The sequence below is a fragment of the Lepidochelys kempii genome, chromosome 2 (assembly GCF_965140265.1).
Source record: "Lepidochelys kempii isolate rLepKem1 chromosome 2, rLepKem1.hap2, whole genome shotgun sequence".
NCBI lineage: Eukaryota > Metazoa > Chordata > Testudines > Cheloniidae > Lepidochelys > Lepidochelys kempii.
Window position 1 is genome coordinate 233,945,181 of NC_133257.1, and position 21,434 is coordinate 233,966,614.

At 42.0% G+C, this 21,434-nt stretch overlaps 1 protein-coding gene across 2 annotated transcripts in view; it reads right to left on the bottom strand.

The window, feature by feature from the left end:
- Positions 1-21,434, bottom strand: part of PIP4K2A (phosphatidylinositol-5-phosphate 4-kinase type 2 alpha) — a 201,284-nt gene that overhangs the window by 52,462 nt on the left and 127,388 nt on the right. For both annotated transcript variants that reach the window (XM_073334225.1, XM_073334226.1), the window contains one exon: positions 17,868-18,020. In XM_073334225.1, coding sequence (XP_073190326.1) covers positions 17,868-18,020 — 153 coding nt within the window. The remainder of the gene's footprint in view (positions 1-17,867; positions 18,021-21,434) is intronic.

Below are 21,434 nucleotides of genomic sequence, written 5' to 3' on the forward strand. Positions count from 1 at the left end.
ATATCCACAAAGGTATTTAGGCACCACTGATGTTCCCAAAATACCTGTTCAGCTGCCGCCTATCACTGCAGACACACCTAAGTTTCTGCTGATAAAGTCCCAGAGGCACCCAAGTTTCCACTGGTAGGCATGCACAAAACTGCTTAAGTTCTGACTGTGCAGAGCATGCCCCAGTACTGGTGGGATTCTCAGGTCAGGTAAACAGTTTATCTAGTTTATCTAACATGAGGGACATGATCCTCTAGGCATATGCTGAGCAGGCCTAGTCCGTATGTAAGACAACAAAGGACTTTTTGGGGCATGCTGGCTAGCAAATGTCCCCAAATAGCCCAGTTGTTAAAGCAGTCACCTAAGATGTGGGACACCCAGGTTCAAATCCCTACTCTGCCTAATTTGAAGCAGGGACTTGTACCCAAGTCAACTATCTCATGTTGAGTTCCCTAACCACGGGGCTACTGAGTCAACCTCTCACTTTTGTTCTCTCTCTGGCCAAATTAATATTTAATTATTTATACAAAGTGGAACTGCTTCAGTAGAAGAGACTGAGAAAGACTACCCACGAATATCCAATAGTCTGGTCGTTATGCTACTCAACTGGACTGTGGGAAATCTGGGTTCAAGTCCCTGCTTCAAATCAGGTGGAGATTTGAAAACAGGTCTCCTCACCGCCCAGGTGAGTGCCATAACCTCTGGGCTACTGGCACAACGGGGTCTTTCTCCCATATAGTCTGAGCTTCTGTATAACAAAGGGCATTGAACTTCCCCCTAATAATTCCTATAGATACATTTTAGAAAAACATCCAGTCTTGATTTTTAAGTGCCATTGCCAGCAATAGAGAATCCACCATGACCCTTAACAAATTGTTCTAATGGTTAGGGCTGTCATGGATTCTCCATTACCAGCAATCTTTAAATCAAAATTGGATGATTTCTAGAAGATGCACTGTAAGAATTATTTTGTGGAAGATCTATAGCCTGTGTTATGCAAAAGATCAGATTAGATTATCACAATGGTCTCTTCTGGCCTTGGAATCTATTGAGAAAGGGCTGACCTGATTTAGGTACCTAAATCCAGGAAAGGATTAACAGTTGTGAATCCCAAGTGGTGATCGGTACCTTCCTCCAGCCTGGAGTTAGGGGCCTAACTTCCTCTGAGAGGCTGAGTGTAGACCACACCCCTTTCCTCAGCATTTCCTACTAGCTAGTTTAGGTAGCTCCCCACTCAGCTTCCCAACTTCTGTGAATCCTTTTAGAAACCTAACTTTCTCCAAACAACGTATGTGGAGCATGGGTGCCTAGCTCAGGGCTGTCAATTCTACTGGGAGGAAGGGTACCTAGGAATGAGGTGTTGCAGCACCTAATCCCTTTGTGTACCTTGCCCTAAGTGATTTGCCCAAGGTCATACAAGAAGTCCACGACAGAACAGGGACTTGAACCTGGGTATCTGGAGTCCCAGGCTACTGCTCTAACCACTGGAAAATCCTTCCTCTCCTAGCTGTTAGGGCATGGTTTGAGAGTCAAGAGACCTGTGTTCAAGCCCAGCTCTGTTACTCGCTGTGTGACCTGAACAAGTCACAAACTTTCTGTGCCTTAGCAACCCCATCTGTAAAATAATGTTAACACTGCCTACATGCAAAGTATTCATGGTAGGACTGCTTAATTTCAGTGAAACAGAAGACCTTCACTCCTTTAACAATAAAGGCTAATTCTTTTTTTAAAGAACATTAAAAAAATTACATCAAGTAGCCTTGCTAAAATATTGATAATACTTAGCTAATAACACAATTACAAGTCCTTATGTGTATAAAATCCATTTTCTTATATGGATGTTGCATGAAACAACCTACTATCCATTTTTCTTATTACTTTGGATAGATGATTTTTCTCCTAGACTTTCTTCACAGCAGAAGGGTTGTATTACATTTAACAAAATAAAGTACCATCAACATAGGGGCACCTTTGATCTTCTGTGCATCCAAGTATAGTTTTCAAATAAGCAATTATATGACCTTTTTCTTGAACACAAATCTTAAAGGTGAAATGAGTAGCAAATGTTTGTGATCTTAAATTCTCCTTTCTGAGCTATATAAACTAAGTCTCTACGTTCTTCTCGATCTAAAATCTTTCTCTGACTCTTTTTGCATTAGAAAAAAAAAAAGAGATCCTGGCTCTCACCCTTCTTTAAGGATGACTTTGGTGAGCTCTTAGGTGGACTGGAGTGGTGACACAGGAAGAATAAATCAAGCCCTTTTCAGATCTTTTCTAATATATAAAGAATGCCTCAAAAAAAAAAAAAAGTTTTCTGCAGGACGACTTTGGTAAAACCAGCCTGATATCACAGGTGGCTGAATCCTGATCCCTCAGTGCCTGAGTGGGGAAGAGCTGTTGATTCCTCCGCAATCTAAGATTCAACATCCCCTTCTCACTTAATTATGTACTTTGCAAATGCTAATTCTGAATGTACTCTGTATTTTCTATTTCTACCTTGTTATCCCTTTAAAATAATTATATTTACAAAAAGGCTGTCAGCAAAGTGACCAAAGTTATAGTGGTCTTAAATTATAAATTGCTTAAATAGCAATAGTGCAGATTAAAGCAGCCATAGGAGGAGAGGGGGAGGTGTAAATTGATTAATGATGTAACTTAAAAAATATTTTGAAAACATTAAAGAAGCAATGGTAGACATTGCTCCTTTGTGCTCATCCTTCGCTTTCATTTCCTGTTCCTAGACAGCAGAAAACAGATCATTGTATGGGGGGGGGGGGGGAGAGAGAACAGGTTAAAAATCCTAATCTTGGAAAATTTAGATCAGAGAATTGTGTTATAACAAATTACTGTCTCTAAATTAAAAAAGGAACCTTACACAAGTTTACACATTTGTTCAGGATACAGTTGAGTACTATTCTTTTATCAAGCCCTAGTGTGATAGAATTTATTCCACTGATGAACTATTTAACAGGAAAATTATCTGATGGGCATGTAGCTGAGCCAGGGAAGGGTTTCATTAGCTGAATTACAAGACAAACACAGAAAGCAATGAAAAGTTAAATGCAAGAGATATCTGCTATTCATCATGGGTCTTGTAAAAGCTGTGAAAGATGCTTCTCACTGCTAAATCATTTGAGATTTAAATGAAATTGCACTCATTTAACTCAATTTTTCATGAACAGTTCTGAGGCACAAGTCCATGACTCTCAGTCCTAAATCTCAGGTTGTTACAGATACGAGGCCTCAAGAGAACACAATATTTAGTTTTACATATCAATTTGAAAGTCTGGCTAGAGAACCATCAACTTTTGTGTCTGTCCAGGACTCAGATCTGATAGCAGGAGCCTACACCCTAACATAAAACACTGATTTATGATAAATGAGCTGCAGGTTTAATACCTCTGGAATGCACAACATTCAGGGTAAATATTTAACTACGGGTGAAATCCCGGTCCTGTGGAAGTTAATGGGAATTTAGCCATTGACTTCAATGGGGCCATGATAGAATCCCAAGTATTTAAACTAAATGAAGTAACATAACAGATGTGAACTGTTCAAATGTTCTTTAAAGCTCTTCTGTGGTCTTTTTTTCCCTTCCCTCTCAGAAACAAGAATTCCAGTCCAGTAAGTAGTAATTAGGCTTAGCCTTACTTTTCTGGTTCTCCTGATTTTCTGTAGCAAGGCCATTTTCACAGAACAGGAATTTTAGTGTAAGCACAAAGGGCCACATTTTGTGTGGAAAACATCCTGTGCAACCTCATGATTTGCATGGTGTTCAGGCAGCACAGAATTTGGTCCAAAGTCTTTAGTCTTTTCTCTACTTCATGCAAAGCCCCCACCAATGGTCCTTCATGGCAGAACACCTATGACACCTATGAACCGTTTCCCTTTGAAAGATTATAAAACACACACAGAATCACACTAATATTCTAAAGAATTTAAGATTCTTGACTTAAATTTTGGATATAAGTAACTCAGCACATTGTATTCCTCATTTTACTATTTTGCTCCAAAAATTACCCTTATCTGCTCTGTGCTTCTCCAATATGTTGGTTACTCCGTCAAGAACTACCCATCTTGGGTTTGTCAAATAGTGGGGTAATGCACTCTATGGGGAGTGACTTCTAAAGCGCACTAACATATTGCACATTAACTGGCCAACATAGATGCTACAAGTGCACTCTGAATGTCCCCTAGTACGCTTTACTGAAGTGCTGTTCGAAATAGTACTATGTTAAGGGCACTAAGGAATTTTTAGTGTGCACCAGCAGGGTCCACATTGACGAATTCATGTGCAACACATCAGTGCACTTTAGAAAGCACACACTATAGTGCACATTAAATCCTCATTGTGTTGACAAGCCCTCAGAGTGATATCAGAATACCCTTTTTACACCTACAGTAGGACATGCACAAAAATCAAGTACAATTTGAATGAAGATTTCTCTTTTCTTTTCCAGCCTCCTATTTTACAAGTGGCTTATCCCAATTCCTTGGCTGCTAATCATCATCATCCTTTAGTTGAAAAATTTTCTCCATCTCCAGTTTCCCTCATCTGTGCTAAAAAATTCCTCCTCCACCACCACCAGCAATGCCTCTCAAGCTTGGACTCAAATCCTCGATTCCACCTCCAACACAATGAATTCATGCTAGCTCCTGAACTCCAAACAATCTTGCACCATGCCCTGGTGTGGTTTGCCTTCTCTCACCTACCTTTCTATCATCTTTTTTCTTTTCTAACCTCTGTCCGACTTTGTGCATGTTTCTGCTTTTATTTTCTATTTTTTTTGCTGTTGCTTTTTATCTGGTTTCTTTGTTCTCCTTCCACCCACATCCAGTCTTTTCCACTCTTCCATACCACTGCTGCTGGGCATTCTCCCTCCCTCTCCACTGCACTTCACAGTGCTGTTCACTACAGGCTGTCTGTTGCCATAGAGACATCAGGCAGTGTAGCAGGTACCACTGGTATGTACAGTTACCTGGGGAAAAAGAGAAAATATGCAGTCAGCAGAGGCAGCTACTCATGACGAGGCCAGAAGGGTGGGTATACCATAGAGTAATCTTGTGCGCCTTTATCCCAGAGGCTTGGAATCCCTATCCATAAGATATCTTATCTGCTTCTTGTGCTCTGAGCTGGCTTCTAAGTTTCTGTCATAGTGACTTCACTAAAATCTCCTCCATTCTTAGCACCAGTTGTCATTAGGTCCCTTCATGGACCTCATTTTATAGAAAATCTCAATGTACAAGCATTGTTCGTTCACCTTACACACTCCAGTGTCACTCCTGACCTACTTCTGCAATTATGTCATCACCCCAGTCCTTCATTCACCCTCACAGAGCCTGGGTGTTTACTACTCCTACACCACTGGCCGGTAGCAATTTAATCTTTGGAGTAATCCTGGTACATCTGGAGGAAGATGATGTCTGGGTTCAGTCATATTTAGAAAACTGCCTCTGGTAGGTCCAGTCCTAGCAATTTATTCCACTTGACACTGTCTATCTGCCCTTGGAAACTATGGTCATTGCTATATCACTTGATAAACCCAGCCAACTGCTCCCTCTCTCAATCTCACAGAACTTAAAATACTGCAATCAACTCCAAGTCTCTCTTCTAGTTATGGAGCCATCTCTTTTTATGTCATCACAATGCTTCCAGAAGCTTCTCATGTGTTCCTCCGGCCTTCCTTCTTATTCAGCCAATCTACAGTCACATTCCCAAGTAACATTTTTTCCTCCTTGTACTTTTTATTCTGTGTTGGCTTTTGAATGAGCTTCAGGGATCATTCTGAATTTATGTGCTGAGCTAGTTAATGATTCACACTATGCACAAGTTTAACAAACTTTTTTAAAAAAAAGATTCTATGCTAATACATTCAATTAGAATTTGACCATCTTTTGTTCTGTGTTCCTACAGAACCTAGCACAATGGGATCATGGTCCACAACTAGAGCTCCTAGGTTCTACAGTAATACAAATAATAAACTATTGTTTTTCAGTACTCCGACAGAGGGGCAGGAGGGAAGGTAACAGAATGGACATGAGCAACACATCTCGAAGAACAACAGTTATGAAAAGGTAGGTAACCATTTTTTCTTCCAGTGCTTGCTCACGTTGATTCCATTCTAGGTGACTCGGAAGCAGCATCCTCAGAGATGGGCTCAGAGTTCACAGTCTAGTGGCTTGCAGTACTGCTCTACCAAAGCCAGCATTGTCCCGGGCCTGCTGGGTAAGTGCGTAATGGGACATGAATGTGTGGATGGACGACCAAGGGGCCACTCTACAGATGTTTGATAGGCACTTGAGCTAGGAAAGCTGCCGAAGAGGCTTACACCCTGGTTGAGTGCGCAGTGACAATCACTGAAGGTGGCACCTTTGCCTGATCGTAGCAACAGTGAATGCAGCCAGTGATCCACGAAGAAATTATTTGAGCGGACACTGGACGACCTTTAATCCTGTCGGCAACCGTAACGAACAATTGCGTTGACTTGCAGAATGGCTTGGTCCTTTCAATGTAGAAGGCTAGCACCCTCCTAACATCTAGGTAATGCAAGCTATGCTCCTCCTCCGACTTATGCGGCTTTGGAGAAAAGACAGGCAAGTAAATGTCCTGGCCCTGTATGAAACTGTGGGACCACCTTGGGCAGGAAAGCTGGGTGAGGCCACAGCTGGACCCTGTCTTTGTAAAAGACTGTATAGGGTAGTTCCAAGGTAAACGCCCTCAGCTGGCAGGCAGATGTTATTGCAACCAAGAACACGACCTTCCAGGAAAGGAGAAGGAGAGAGCAGGAGGCCAGAGTCTCGAAGGGGGACCCCATGAGCTGCGACAGAACAAGATTCAGGTCCCACAGAAGGACGGGGTCCCTAACGTATGGATAGAGGCGCTCAAGGCCCTTGAGGAACCTGGCAGCCATGTCCTGGGCGAAAACTGACCTACTCTCAAGAGGTGGATGGAAGGCTGAGAGAGCAGCCAAGTGGACCTTGATAGATAAAAGGGACAGACCTTGGAGCTTGAGATGCAGAAGGTAGTCCAGGATTAACTGCAGCAAGGCCCATTTGGGCCAAATACCTTTATCCGAGGTCCAACAAGTGAACCGTTTCCATTTGGCCAGGTAGGTCACTCTGGTGGAGGGGTTTCAGCTGCCCAACAGGACCTGTTGGACACCGGCTGAGCACTCCTGCTCCTCCACATTTACCCATGCAGCAGCCAAGCCATCAGGTGTGGCGCCACCAGGTTCAGATGCAGAAGACTGCCATGGTTTTCGGACAGCAGGTCCGGCCTGACAGATAGCTGTAACGGAGCAGCCACCGAGAGGTCCAGAAACATGCTGAACCAGTGCTGGCACAGCCAAGTAGGCCATGTCTTGCTTGATCTTCATGAGGACGCTGTGAATTAATGACACGGGGGGAAGTCATACAACAGAGCCCCCGATCACGGGAGTAGAAGAGCATCTGACAGGGAGCCTCTGTTGATCCTCCAAATCGAACAGAAAATTGGGCATTTCCTGTTCTGCTTGGACACAAATAGGTCCACCTGGGGCGTCCCCCATCTCTGGAAGATGATGCTGACCACTTGCGGATGGAGGGATCAGTTGTGGAGAGACAAGACTGTCCTGCTGAGGCCATCTTCCAAAGTGTTCCTGGCCCTGGCTATGAGATGGATGTCATGTTGTACATGGAAGTCTCAGAGCCTGAGGGCTTCTTGGCAAAGGGCAGACTATCTGGCTCCACCTTGCTTGTTGATATAGAACATAGCCGCTGTATTCTCCGTCAGGACCTGGACCACCCTGCTTTCTATGTGAGGGAGGAAGGCTCGGCAGGCCAGACGAACCACCCTGAGCTCCCTGACGTTGATGCGTAGGGAGCAATCATGACTCGACCAATGGCCTTGCGTGCTGAAATCGCCCACGTGGGCTCCCCACCCCAGGTCCGAAGCATTGGAGACTAGGGTCACTGATGGGGACAGAGCCGTGAAGGGAACGCCCTTTAACACCCATGCAGGATTCTGCCACCAGGTGAGTGACGACAGCACTTGGTCTGGGACCCTGATCACCTGGTCCATGCCGTGTCTGTTGGGGACGTAGACCGAGGCCAGCCATGCCTGCAGGGGCCTCAGAGTGAGCTGCACATGTTGGACCACATAAGTGCAGGCCACCATATGGCCCAACAATCACAAGCACATGTGAGCGGTGGTGAGAGGGTGGCTTTGCATGCAGGAGATGAGGTCCGCCATGGCTTGGAACTGAGCCTCAGGGAAGAAGGCTCTGGCCTGAGTAGAGTCGAAGACTGCTCTAATGAACGCTATGCATTGCACTGGACTGTTCCCTCCACCTGGCTGCGTGGCTGCTTCTAGGTTCGGACACTGGGCAGCTATATGCCCTATCTCACCACATGCATAACATCTGTACCCTGCTCGGGGAAGCCCCCTATTTTTTGGGCTGTTGGGCCTTACCCCCCGAGTCTTTCTCCCCCAGTCCCCAACTCTCCCTGCAATCTCTGGCCGCTCTTCAGCCTCCTTCCTCCCCTCCATAGTTCTGCCCAGGTCTATGGCAACTCGGGCCCTCGGCACAGAGGCTTGCCTCCTATTTCAGCGCATTCCTTCCCTGGTGGTCTGAGAAAGTTCTTGGGCCGCTAGGTGTCTCTCTACGAGAGCACATCATAGGAGGAGGAATCATTTTCACTGACCCACCCTTATATGTCAGGTGGTAGCCCTATCATGTACCTGTCCAAAACTATGACTTCCACAATTTTCTCCTGGCCATGGGTCTCGGGGCACAGCCACTTTCAGGTTAGGTGGATCAGGTCAAACAGCTGGGACCTCAGTGCTTTGCTGTCCCGGTATTCTCACTCGTGGAATCGCTGGGCCCTTATAGCTGTCATCATGCCAGACCTCGCCAGGATCTCCTCCTTCAGCTAGGGGTAATCTGTAGCTGATTCTGTTGTCATGTCAAAATACGCCTTTTGGGCCTCCCCACACAGAAAAGGAGCCAGAATACTGGCCCAGTGGTCTTGGGGCTAAGCCTCCTGCAGGGCTGTTCTCTCGAACATGAGGAGATACGCCTCTATATCATCGTCCATCATCATCTTCTGCAAGTAGCTGCTGACCCGCAGGGGCTGGGTCCCATGGGAGCCGTGCGTCAGGGTGGTCAGGGCCTTTAGCTGGTTCACAACCTTATGCAGGATGGCTCGATCCTGGGCCGCCTGGCTCATCAGTAATTGATTAGTCTCCTGCTGTATTTGCACTGACTCCTGCTGGGTAGCCATCTGAATCCTGGTAGCCTCTTGTTGGGCCGCGGTGGCCTGCACCAATGCCTTCAATACATCCTCCATTTTTTCCTTCTAGTTGGGGTTGATTTACTCTGCCATGAGATGGTTCGCCAAAAAATCTCACTCAGAGGATCCCACCCCTGGCACCACGTGTGGCACAGCACCTTCTCGGTCTCACCAGCCTCAGCTGTTTTTAGCCTTGGTGAGATGGCCTTGGGGTAAAAAGTCCCACTTGGCTGCCCAGGGGCAGTCTGCTCCTTCTCTCAGCCAGTCTTTTAGGTTGTTTTTTCTCCCTTATGGGAGGGAATGCAGCCTCCCTTCCTGGTGAGGCTTGCTGTTTTGCTGCTCTTCACCTACTGGCAGCTTGACCCCCCCCCGTCCCCCCCCCAAAAAACAGGGGAGGGTTAAAAAAGGTCTCATGAAGACCTTAGTTGGAATCAGCTGATCCTAATTGCCCTCAGGTAACTAACTCTCTCTCAGCTGAGCCTAATTGATCTCTGGTAACCCCTTCTCAGCTGAACCTGATTGACCTGTAGTCACCCCTCTTCAGTTGATAAGGAGGAGGGACTTTTACCCTTCTGGGACTTTTCTACCCCACCCTTGCAGCAGTCTGTCCTGAGTTTATCACAATACATTTTGATTGAGGGGTTGCATTTTCCTGCAAGCTCTAAAGTTTTTTCTATACTAGAAAAATTACACTTTTAACTAAAATGATTTAAAAAATGATCAAGTTAAACTGGTGTAACCCTCTAATGAGGCACACAAACTAAATCAATTTAAAAATAAATACGGTGCAACTTTTCTAGACTAGATGAGGCTTAACACCTCATGGCTGCTGCAGCGTCTTGTGTTTTTTTAAACTCTGAAGATCTTGCTACCCCACAAATAAAATGTGTGTTTACCTTTTCCTTACTCACTTGGTATTTTTTCACTTTTAAAATTAACAGAACATCAAATTGCCTTTTTGTAGAATTATACCGCAGTGATAAATGAGAATGCTGGAACTTACACTGCATCTTTTGAAAATGGATGAACTGTAGCCATCACAAGACTTCAGCTTTAATGTGCTTAGTCATGAAAGAGTGACTTCTACTGAAAAGCATCAGTTCTCTACATTTTCCACAAGTACACCTTAGTTTTTAAAAATCCTATCCCAAGGAGGTTTAAAACAGGAGACTGCATTTACACAATGCATTATATTAAGGAACCTTTTTCTTTTGTAGTACAGTATTGTGAAAATTCTGCTATAATTAGGAGGTGGAATTTTCAGACGCTTCTCAAACATTTAAAATTATGACAAACTAGAAAATTTGACATACATGTCTTGCTAAATGTACCTCTAAAATAGTTTATCCTCAATGAAAAATAAAAACCTTATAGTTAAGATGACTCTTTAAATTTAGGTTAAAGCCTAATGTCAATATAAATGTTTTCCTTTACAATTTTAAAAAATTCAGACTAAGGGCTTGTCTAGACAGTTACTGTGCAGCAAGACGGATTGTACATCTATAGATCTCCAGCATTCTGCGCACTAATTTTCCACTGGACCCTGATGCTGTGCACTAAAAGCTCCCTAGCGTATTTGCATACTGCTCTTATTCTCCATTCTCCTGATACAAGACAGAATTTTAAATGTTGACAGTATGCACTTAACCAACTGCCACTTGAGGTGGCAAAGTCCAACACTTAGACACCACTGAGAGCTTCAAAACTGCCTAAAAGTCCTGATGCTGCTGAGCTTCTTGGAGCTCTAGCACACACCTACGTCCTGGCAGGATTCTCAAATTAGGTGTTTCTACTGGATCAGGCCCTCCACAAAATATAATCAGTGAGGAGCAGGCTGGGAATTTTTGGACCAGGCTATTGGGTATTCTGGGGTGAGTATCTCTCAGTCTCTCCTGTTGGAGGTATTCCACTTCATATAAATAAACATTTCTTAGAGCAAAGACATAAACCTAATTCTCCCATATCCCAGGTGAGTGCTCTCACCACTGGGCTACCGGGTTTTTGTTGTTGTTGTTTTATAGGAAACAAAGCAAAGTCCCAGGCTCATCTGATCAGTTGACTAGAGGCTTTAGTAAGTCAGATTAAAGCTTCAATCAGCCCCCCCCACGCTTTTTTTTTTTTTACAGTGACCCTTCTTGTTTTTATAGTAATTTTTCATGTAATACTTTCAAGACTAGTTCAGTTTAACTTTTTAATTGTGGATACTTGTATATAACTAGTTTCTAATATTAGAGTCTAATTAAATTTGATCTTTTCATCTATTTCCTGCTACTTTATGGAAAGTCTTATGTAAAATAGCAGTAATAAGCTTGTAAATGGGGAAAAGTCTAACATGACAGGTTTTGAAAAATGCTACTCAATACTATATTAGAAATACACCATCCAGGGAGACCACTGTGAGCCCTGGAAAATTTAAACACAAAAGGATATTTATCTGGTAGAAGTGAAAACCTAGTTTTATCTTCTATGTATTGGAAAAATCCACCAACATGCATTGTGTAGAAGATTAACTGGTTAGGGACTAGTGGTCATCATACACTATATGAATATTTCAGAGTAACAGCCGTGTTAGTCTGTATTCGAAAAAAGAAAAGGAGTACTTGTGGCACCTTAGAGACTAACCAATTTATTTGAGCATGAGCTTTCGTGAGCTACAGCTCACTTCGAAAGCTCATGCTCAAATAAATTGGTTAGTCTCTAAGGTGCCACAAGTACTCCTTTTCTTTATATGAATATTGATTGTCCCATTGACAAATTACTAAAAAGCAGTCCAAGACCAGCCACAGTACTTCTAAAGACTTTGATTGTTTTTTTTCCAGTGGCAGTTTCATATAGTATATGTGCACTGATATAACCAATCCAATACAAATGCCATTGCAACAAGGTTTATTTTAGTTATCTGGATTTAACTTTTTCTTTCAGCTTTATCACAATCACTTTGTTCTTTTAACAGCAGGTTGTCAAAAACACCTAAGGAAAAATACCATACATTGAAACTGCTCTGTTCATCTGGTTCTCAGGGTTTATGAAGCTTAGTTAACATTTGTTAAGTGCATTGAAATTCTCCAGCAGAAAGTATTTTTATATCTAATTCTTAATACTATATCCAAAGATTATACCAGCCCACACCTGACTCAAGTTACTAAAGAATCAACAATATTAAGGACAGAATACATATTAATAATTAATTCACTGGAGCAGAGACTTGAACTTGCATCTCCCACCTCCAGGTGAGTACCTAAACAACCAGGCTAAAATCATTCTCAAGTATGTATAGTACATGTTCCCCATTCTTATGATATTTGGTTCTCTTTAATTGGTGTAAAGTCCACCGATGTACCCCTGGTGCAGACATCTTATTAATTACTATTACTGTAGGTATTAACTTAGAGCTTGACATTTTAAAAATGCCATAGAAGCATTAAACACCATCAAGGATTTTTCATTCATGTTAGACTCGTCCTTCAGCCAAACTCTTGAAAGGAGTGATTGTTTATTCTGAAAGGTAATCTGAATTTTAACTAGTTCAACCATCTCAAAATTTGTATAATTAACTTCACAGATAATAAGGATTATCATTAATTACCTGGACAAAAACTCGGTAACACTGTTTGCTGCACTGATTTACAGATCAAATGCCTTTGAGATCAAAGCTATGATTCAAAGATTGGAAGCTTTATCAACTAAGAAAAGCTCAAGTTACAATTAGAGAATAATTTTAACTGCTAAATTGTCACTAAGAAGTTTTCAAAGTATCATCTTTTACTAAAATGACAGTGTATATCTCCAGCAAAATAAAAATACATTAATCTTATATTGCATTTATACAGAGGGAGAGAAACAAAGAAAATATAGCCAGGTAACTGTGAAGTAATACACAAATCAACAGATTGTGATGACATCATGAAAGTAATGTATGAGTGGTTTGTGATGTCAGATCCTGAGATATGTGACAGCCTTCCTAGTTTGCTTGTGCTGTGTTTGAAGGAAGATTTTCACAAGTATGAATATTTTGACTAAAACAATAAGTAAAACTGTTCATTTCATCTGACTTCTCCTGCATTCTATTTTTTGTAAGTTTATAAGTTTTGTAAGTCTAAGAAACAGAATATCAGAAGGAACAGGTTTTTTAGATGTTACATAAACTTACAGTTTTATTTCAAGTGAAGACCAGTAATAAGAGGCAGGGCCTGCAAATCAGATATTTACTAGTCAAAAGAATAAATCTACTAGCTAAAAGCAGCAATGAGGGTCTTTGAGTGGGGTTTGATGAGGGTACCCAAGTGAGCAGCACTCCCAAATGCTTGGAAATGGGGTACTCGGTACTTCTCAGAGTGCTGACCCTGGAATCTGCTACAGGACCCAAATGCTCCTATGGCCTTGGCTTACAGATGTGATAAATTTGAAAGGTGGGGGAGTAGCACTGTATGTAAGGGAGCAGTACGACTGCTCAGAGCTCCGGTACGAGACTGCAGAAAAACCTGAGTGTCTCTGCATTAAGTTTAGAAGTGTGAGCAACAGGAGTGATGTAGTGGTGGGAGTCTGCTGTAGACCACCGGACCAGGGGGATGAGGTGGATGAGGCTTTCTTCCGGCAGCTCGCGGAAGCTACTAGATCGCATGCCCTGGTTCTCATGGGTGACTTTAATTTTCCTGATATCTGCTGGGAGAGCAATACAGCGGTGCATAGACAATCCAGGAAGTTTTTGGAAAGCGTAGGGGACAATTTCCTGGTGCAAGTGCTAGAGGAGCCAACTAGCGGGGGGAGCTTTTCTTGACCTGCTGCTCACAAACCGGGAAGAATTAGTAGGGGAAGCAAAAGTGGATGGGAATCTAGGAGGCAGTTTAGAAAAGCTGGACGTGCACAAGTCCATGGGGCCGAACGAGTTGCATCCGAGAGTGCTAAAGGAACTGGCAGCTGTGATTGCAGAGCCATTGGCCATTATCTTTGAAAACTCGTGGCGAACGGGGGAAGTCCCGGATGACTGGAAAAAGGCTAATGTAGTGCCAAACTTTAAAAAAGGGAAGAAGGAGGATCCTGGGAACTACAGGCCAGTGAGCCTCACTTCAGTCCCCGGAAAAATCATGGAGCAGGTCCTCAAAGAATCAATCCTGAAGCACTTACATGAGAGGAAAGTGATCAGGAACAGTCAGCATGGATTCACCAAGGGAAGGTCATGCCTGACTAATCTAATCGCCTTCTATGATGAGATTACTGGTTCTGTGGATGAAGGGAAAGCAGTGGATGTATTGTTTCTTGACTTTAGCAAAGCTTTTGACACGGTCTCCCACAGTATTCTTGTCAGCAAGTTAAAGAAGTATGGGCTGGATGAATGCACTATAAGGTGGGTAGAAAGTTGGCTAGTTTATCGGGCTCAACGGGTAGTGATCAATGGCTCCATATCTAGTTGGCAGCCGGTGTCAAGTGGAGTGCCCCAGGGGTCGGTCCTGGGGCCGGTTTTGTTCAATATCTTCATAAATGATCTGGAGGATGGTGTGGATTGCACTCTCAGCAAATTTGCGGATGATACTAAACTGGGAGGAGTGGTAGATATGCTGGAGGGCAGGGATAGGATACAGAGGGACCTAGACAAATTGGAGGATTGGGCCAAAAGAAATCTGATGAGGTTCAATAAGGATAAGTGCAGGGTCCTGCACTTAGGACGGAAGAACCCAATGCACAGCTACAGACTAGGGACCGAATGGCTAGGCAGCAGTTCTGCGGAAAAGGACCTAGGGGTGACAGTGGACGAGAAGCTGGATATGAGTCAACAGTGTGCCCTTGTTGCCAAGAAGGCCAATGGCATTTTGGGATGTATAAGTAGGGGCATAGCGAGCAGATCGAGGGATGTGATCGTCCCCCTCTATTCGACATTGGTGAGGCCTCATCTGGAGTACTGTGTCCAGTTTTGGGCCCCACACTACAAGAAGGATGTGGATAAATTGGAGAGAGTCCAGCGAATGGCAACAAAAATGATTAGGGGTCTGGAACACATGAGTTATGAGGAGAGGCTGAGGGAACTGGGATTGTTTAGTCTGCGGAAGAGAAGAATGAGGGGGGATTTGATAGCTGCTTTCAACTACCTGAGAGGTAGTTCCAGAGAGGATGGTTCTAGACTATTCTCAGTGGTGGAAGAGGACAGGACAAGGGGAATGGTCTCAAGTTGCAGTGGGGGAGGTTTAGGTTGGATATTAGGAAAAACTTTTTCACTAGGAGGGTGGTGAAACAGTGGAATGCGTTGCCTAGGGAGGTGGTGGAATCTCCTTCCTTAGAAGTTTTTAAGGTCAGGCTTGACAAAGCCCTGGCTGGGATGATTTAATTGGGGATGGGTCCTGCTTTTGAGCAGGGGGTTGGACTAGATGACCTCCTGAGGTCCCTTCCAACCCTGATATTCTATGAAGCCTCCTTTCCCACATACCAAAGGTTGGGGGGGACTGAGCGAAAGCCTTGTTCTCTTTCCTCCTCTTTCCCTGCCCCAACTGCTAAGAGCGAGGGGGAGCTTCATTCTTTCTTTCAGCCTCTCCTCTACAGCCCTCTGGCTGCTGGAAGGAAGGAGCATCACTCTTTCCCTATTTTCCCTCAGATGCTGCAAAGCAGAAACTTTTCTCTTTTCTTCCTAATGAGAAAGGAGTTTAAACATTCCTCTCCACTCCCATTCCTAGAAGTTGAAAAAAAGGACAAAGCTTTGCATTCTCTTCATTTGCTCCCTCCCTGACACAAAGTCACCTGCATACCACTGCAGTTGCTCACAGCTTTTATTTTGAGCTTCAGGATTAATAAAATTATCATAATCTCACACACCATCACTGGTATTATGTAATAAGCACCATAAACATGCTTGGCACTAAAGAAACAGAGGAAAATGCTGTCTTCTTGCAGCATCAATCAATATAGCAAGGAAGTTCAAATAAATGATATCAGGCCTGACTTCCAGTAACTTTGTAGGTCTGCACTGTGTGTCAGATCCAGCAGTACATACACACAGTACTCTTGCATTTGTGCATAGTTATGCATATCTATAAACATTTGAAAAGAAGGCCCATAAACCAGTGTTTGAAGGGTCAATTGTGAAGCAAGAAAAGATTTTTGTTTTTTTCTAAGTGACCTATATTTGATGAATTGTCACTGATATACTTTGCAGAAGTTTTAAGGAGGCTATGAATGAAGAAAGGGAGATCATGACACCTTTATCCTGTTGCTCAGCATCATCGTTTGCCTTCTTCTGTCTGTGCCTCTGATTCTGTATCTCCTTTGCTGCCTCACCCAACCTCTTCTATTCCTGCTCCCTGGTCTCTCTTTCCTATGTAATACTCTCCTCACTGTGTCCCACTTCACTGATACTATATAAGGCTCTTCTACTCCAATTTCAGGAATTTCCAATTCATAACACATGCCTATTCTCATAGTGTAACACCGACAGACCCCAGTCATCAGGAGGCAGGATCGAATCTGGGACTTCTGAAGCTTAGTGTATGAGCCTCTATAGCAAGAGCTAAAGTCACATGGCTCTTTTAGATAAGGTTGTAGCTGACTCATTAAACTCTAGATCAGGGGTTCTCAAACTGGGGGTCGGGACTCCTTAGGGGGGTTGCAAGGTAATTACATGGGGGGGGAGAGAGGATTGCAAACTTTCAGCCTCCACTACAAACCCCGATTTGCCTCCAGCATTTATAATGGTGTTAAATATATTAAAAATTGTTTTTAATTTATAGGGGGGGGTGTCACACTCAGAGGCTTGCTATGTGAAAGAAGTCACCAGCATACAAGTTTGAGAATCACTGCTCTAGATGGTCTAGGTGCCACTAGAGGGGGGACACAGCACCACACCAAGTAAGCATTGGTTACATACCTCACCTAGCTGTGGAAGCGTGTCCTGAGCTCAAGAGACTTCCCAGTTTGCAACCCCACTTGTAACACTGACAGAGTCTGGTCGTCAACAGTTGGGATCAAACCTGGAACCTCCAGAGTTAAATGCATGAGCCTCTACTGCATGATCTAAAAGCCACATGGCTCTTAGCTAAGACTGTAGCAGACTCATTAATCTCTAGATGGTCTAGGTGCTACTGGATGGGGATAGAGTGCCACACCAAGCAGGCAGGGATTACAAAAGCACAACATTTACATTTATCAGCACTCATCTGAGATGACTTATATTACTCCCTCATGGCTTTGTCACATGAGTAGCAAAAATTTGAGAAGTACCTCAAATTCATACCGATAAAACCTATTTATCCAGCAGTATTCTCCATATGCGCGCACACACACACACACACTTTATTTTCATTTTTATATATAAATGCGATATTCATCACTTGCAATCAGTATTACTAAAATATATAAGCAGCATTTAGTCAATGACAGTAAGTGACACAAAAGGAAAATGAACTAAATGATCTGAACTGATCCTATTTTCACAATTACTTATCAAGATCTTTTGCCATACCAAAGAAAAAATAACCTGAAATTAACTGACAATACATTAATAATGCAGCATCTCTATAGCCAAAATAGCACACATTTAAAACGCTTCCTTTATCAGAGAATTTCATTTAAATTTTTCCAAATTAAATTTAATACTTCTCATCTCCTGATAGTAACGAAAATATTACCTGATGATATTTCTTCAGAATGTTGTGCATTTCTGCTACATCTTCACTTGTTATAGTTTTGATAACATATCTTTTGTCATATGAGGTGTGAAAACGGGCACCACTTCGTGCTTGAGAATCATTAGCAAGTGGAGCACTTCTTGTCAAGGAATTCTGCCACATTAATTACAAAAAGGAAAACATGTCAGACAAAAATACACAGTGTAGTTGAAATGCGTGCAGTACATTAAAATTTGTTTTCTAGTCTCTTACAAAACATTTGCACCTTGCTCAATTCTACCAAAATAACTAACTGTCTGCTGCTAGCTTGGCTGAGTGGTCAATTTACTTCACAAAATATTTTGCAAAGATAAAAATATCAGCATCCACCAATGTTTAAATGATCTTTCTGAAGTTAATTTACATTGATCTCGTACTCTATTTTAAGAACAATTTTTGGAAGAAAATTAAATAGGGAATAAAACAGTTGAAATACAATAGTACACCACAATAATTGCACATACAAGATGAATCAGATAGAGCAGTGTCATATTAATATTAATTAATGCCTGAGTCAGTGTAATCTAGCACACAAAGCATGAGATAGAGTCAGAATTCCTTGGTTCTAATCCCACCTCTACCACTGATTTGATGCATGGCCTTGGGCAAGTTATGTGCAGTCTGTTTCCTCTTCTGTAAAATGAGGGTACCTACCTACCTCAAAGGGGAACTCAGAGAATTAGTTAATTTTGTATAATGCTTTGACGATACAAAGTGCGACAGGATTAGCAGGTGTTAGACTGATGCTTGTGTGACCTCAAGCTACTTCTCTTGCATTTTAGGGAAAACCAATGAGTACTCAGATCAGCATTACTTTTACCATTAAGACTGGCAAAATGAAAATTACATAGTAAAGTTCAACAAATATAGCGTACCATTGGCTGAAAATAACTTTAATTAGATATAAATGTTTATACCAGTTGGTATACACCAAGCATAGTACCTAACAATTTTTAACAGTTATGTAAATAATGATAATAGTGATAATGAAATTGAAACATGTAGTAAGAACATACAATACCACTCTTACACCCTATTTAAATCTCCACAAAATTAGACTTTACTCCAAAAAGACTAATCAAGTTAGGTATGAATTCTTGGAATATATTCAGAGACTATAACACTTCTGGTTTTATAGAGCCTTCAGTCCAGTCCCCACTTTGCTTACCATTGGCTACAATGGAAAGTAATCCAACCTCTACCTCACCGCACATAATGCCATTCTACTCAAACAAATGCTGCTACAAACAAAACCCCCATTCCCTTTAAATATATGATGAATTCTTACAATATATTGTTTTTCTGGGGGAAAAAATCCATTTACATAGAAAATTATATTAAAACTTCGTATACAATATAAATTTATGCTTTGCAACTTTCAACTGCAAATCCTTAAATGGTGATAGTCCCAGCAAATATCTTGCCCTAGTACTCTTAAAACAAGCAGAATAATTACAGTAGCAACACAGTACAATGTACTTTAATCTTTCAATATAGCACATTGTTGAAAGAGTCAGAGATAGATGCAGGATCACACTGCAAGCATAAGAACATTTTCAGAAAGTTATTATAAACACGTTCATTCCATGCGAACAAGGGGCCAAAACCACAAAGGTTTATTTTAACAGAATCATCTTCTATTTGGCACGGAGGTCCATTTAGTGGGGCAATTATCTCTGCTTCTTTCTTCATTAAATACACAATATACTGTGTGCCAGAAATAATATATCAATTGCTCAGCACAGCAAAATACAACTACTGGTAGAAATATAAGAGCTGTTTATGCCAGACCTATTGTTGAGGCTGTACACAGCAATGACAATGCAAATGAAAGACATTTCTTGTTCTAATTTACTGCAGAAACCACCAAAAAGGAACAAACTTTCCAGTCTTACTGAAACACTGAGGAATATGTACTGTACATTTTAGTGAAACTGTGATTTATATATCAGTGTGTTTAAGCACTGCAAGGATCCAAATCTGTTCTTAGGAGAAACACATACAAGTCCCTTGGACTTTGGAGCCATGCATATTCTGCATGGCTCCAGAGGTAGTATTTGGCTCCCAAGTTAGAAGTGCTCAGTGAAGACAGCATATGTTAGCCAGGTTATGTAACTTGTAATGAGGCATCGGAATTATGATGGTGCTGATTCAGGACAGCACTTGAGCACATGCTTAACTTTAAGAAGGGTGCATAAATCCCATTGACTTCAATGGGCCTTAAACGCACACTTAAATTCTGTCCTGAACTGAGGTGGCTTTCCTGAATCAGGGCCTAAATACTAAGTGAAAAGGTTTTCCACAAGGTTTCTTTATTCAGCCCAGTAAGGACCAGCAAGAACAGTGAGATACCAAATATACATGTAATGCTCAACTGGAATGAAAAGTACTTATAACATGGAGTGTGGGAGAAAAATAGAAAAACTTTGCGGGTTTTTTTTTGTTTTTTTTAAAATAGGCAGACACGGTCAGCTGGGGTTATCCTGACATATGTGATGAAACAGCTGTATGGTGATTCCTTCTACTGTCTTCTTCATACATATTTAGGATGCTGATGATATGCTAGGGCATTGAATGTCCCTTTCTCTCCTGTGATCCAAAGAGACCTTTGGGGCAGCCACTGATGGTTCAGTTCCTTCTCTGCAGTGGGAAGGATCTCAAAGACCCACTTCCCCAAGTGGAGATTCCTCAGAACAGGCAGGATAGGCTTTGCACACCATGTTCTGAGTCACTATTTTAAATAGAATGGAAGCCTGCAAGTTTATGTATCATCATCCACTTTCAGGTGTTCCATCCTCTGCACTTCCCTCCCTGTTCCTCGCTCCACACTGGAAAGATGACCAAGGGAATGTACTCCGTTCTGCCACTAGGGTGTTACTTTTTGTTTACAATTGTGGTCTTTATTTGTGAGACACTGGACCAACCACCTTAACACTACATTTGATGCTCAGCATTCAATTCATTTTATAATTAAAGATTAATTTTCAACTAAGTTGATGATCTTAGAAATTCTCACTACAACTCCACTCCTCCCCCAAAACGCTGCAGTGTAACGGTTTTGTTTCCATAGCTCTTTGTAATGGGTTAAAATGTAGCTTTATATAATAGAAGCTTTTCAGATCCTGGAGACAGTAGCAGTCAGCTTCATTACCACCTCCAGAAAAATGTTAGGACTTAAAAATGTCAAAGATTAAATATTTAATATAATAAATTATTTCTTAGAAAAGTAAATTACAGGTTATTGTTGCATGTACAGTAGTCACATGAACGCTTGCTCAGTTATTAGGATATAATTTAGTTAGCAACAACAGGAGTTACTGGGTAATTAATTACAACTGTTTCCAGAAGAAAAAGGTGTCTTATTCTCTGGTAACTATATAAATAAAACTAGGTTATTTGTCAATAACTGCAGTTCTCTGAATATATTACTCCTGATGAACCCTAACCTTGGACTTGCGAGCCACGTGGCATAAATCTTGAAAACAATTAACTGAGGAGCAGGACATGAGTTGTTACGCATTCATATTT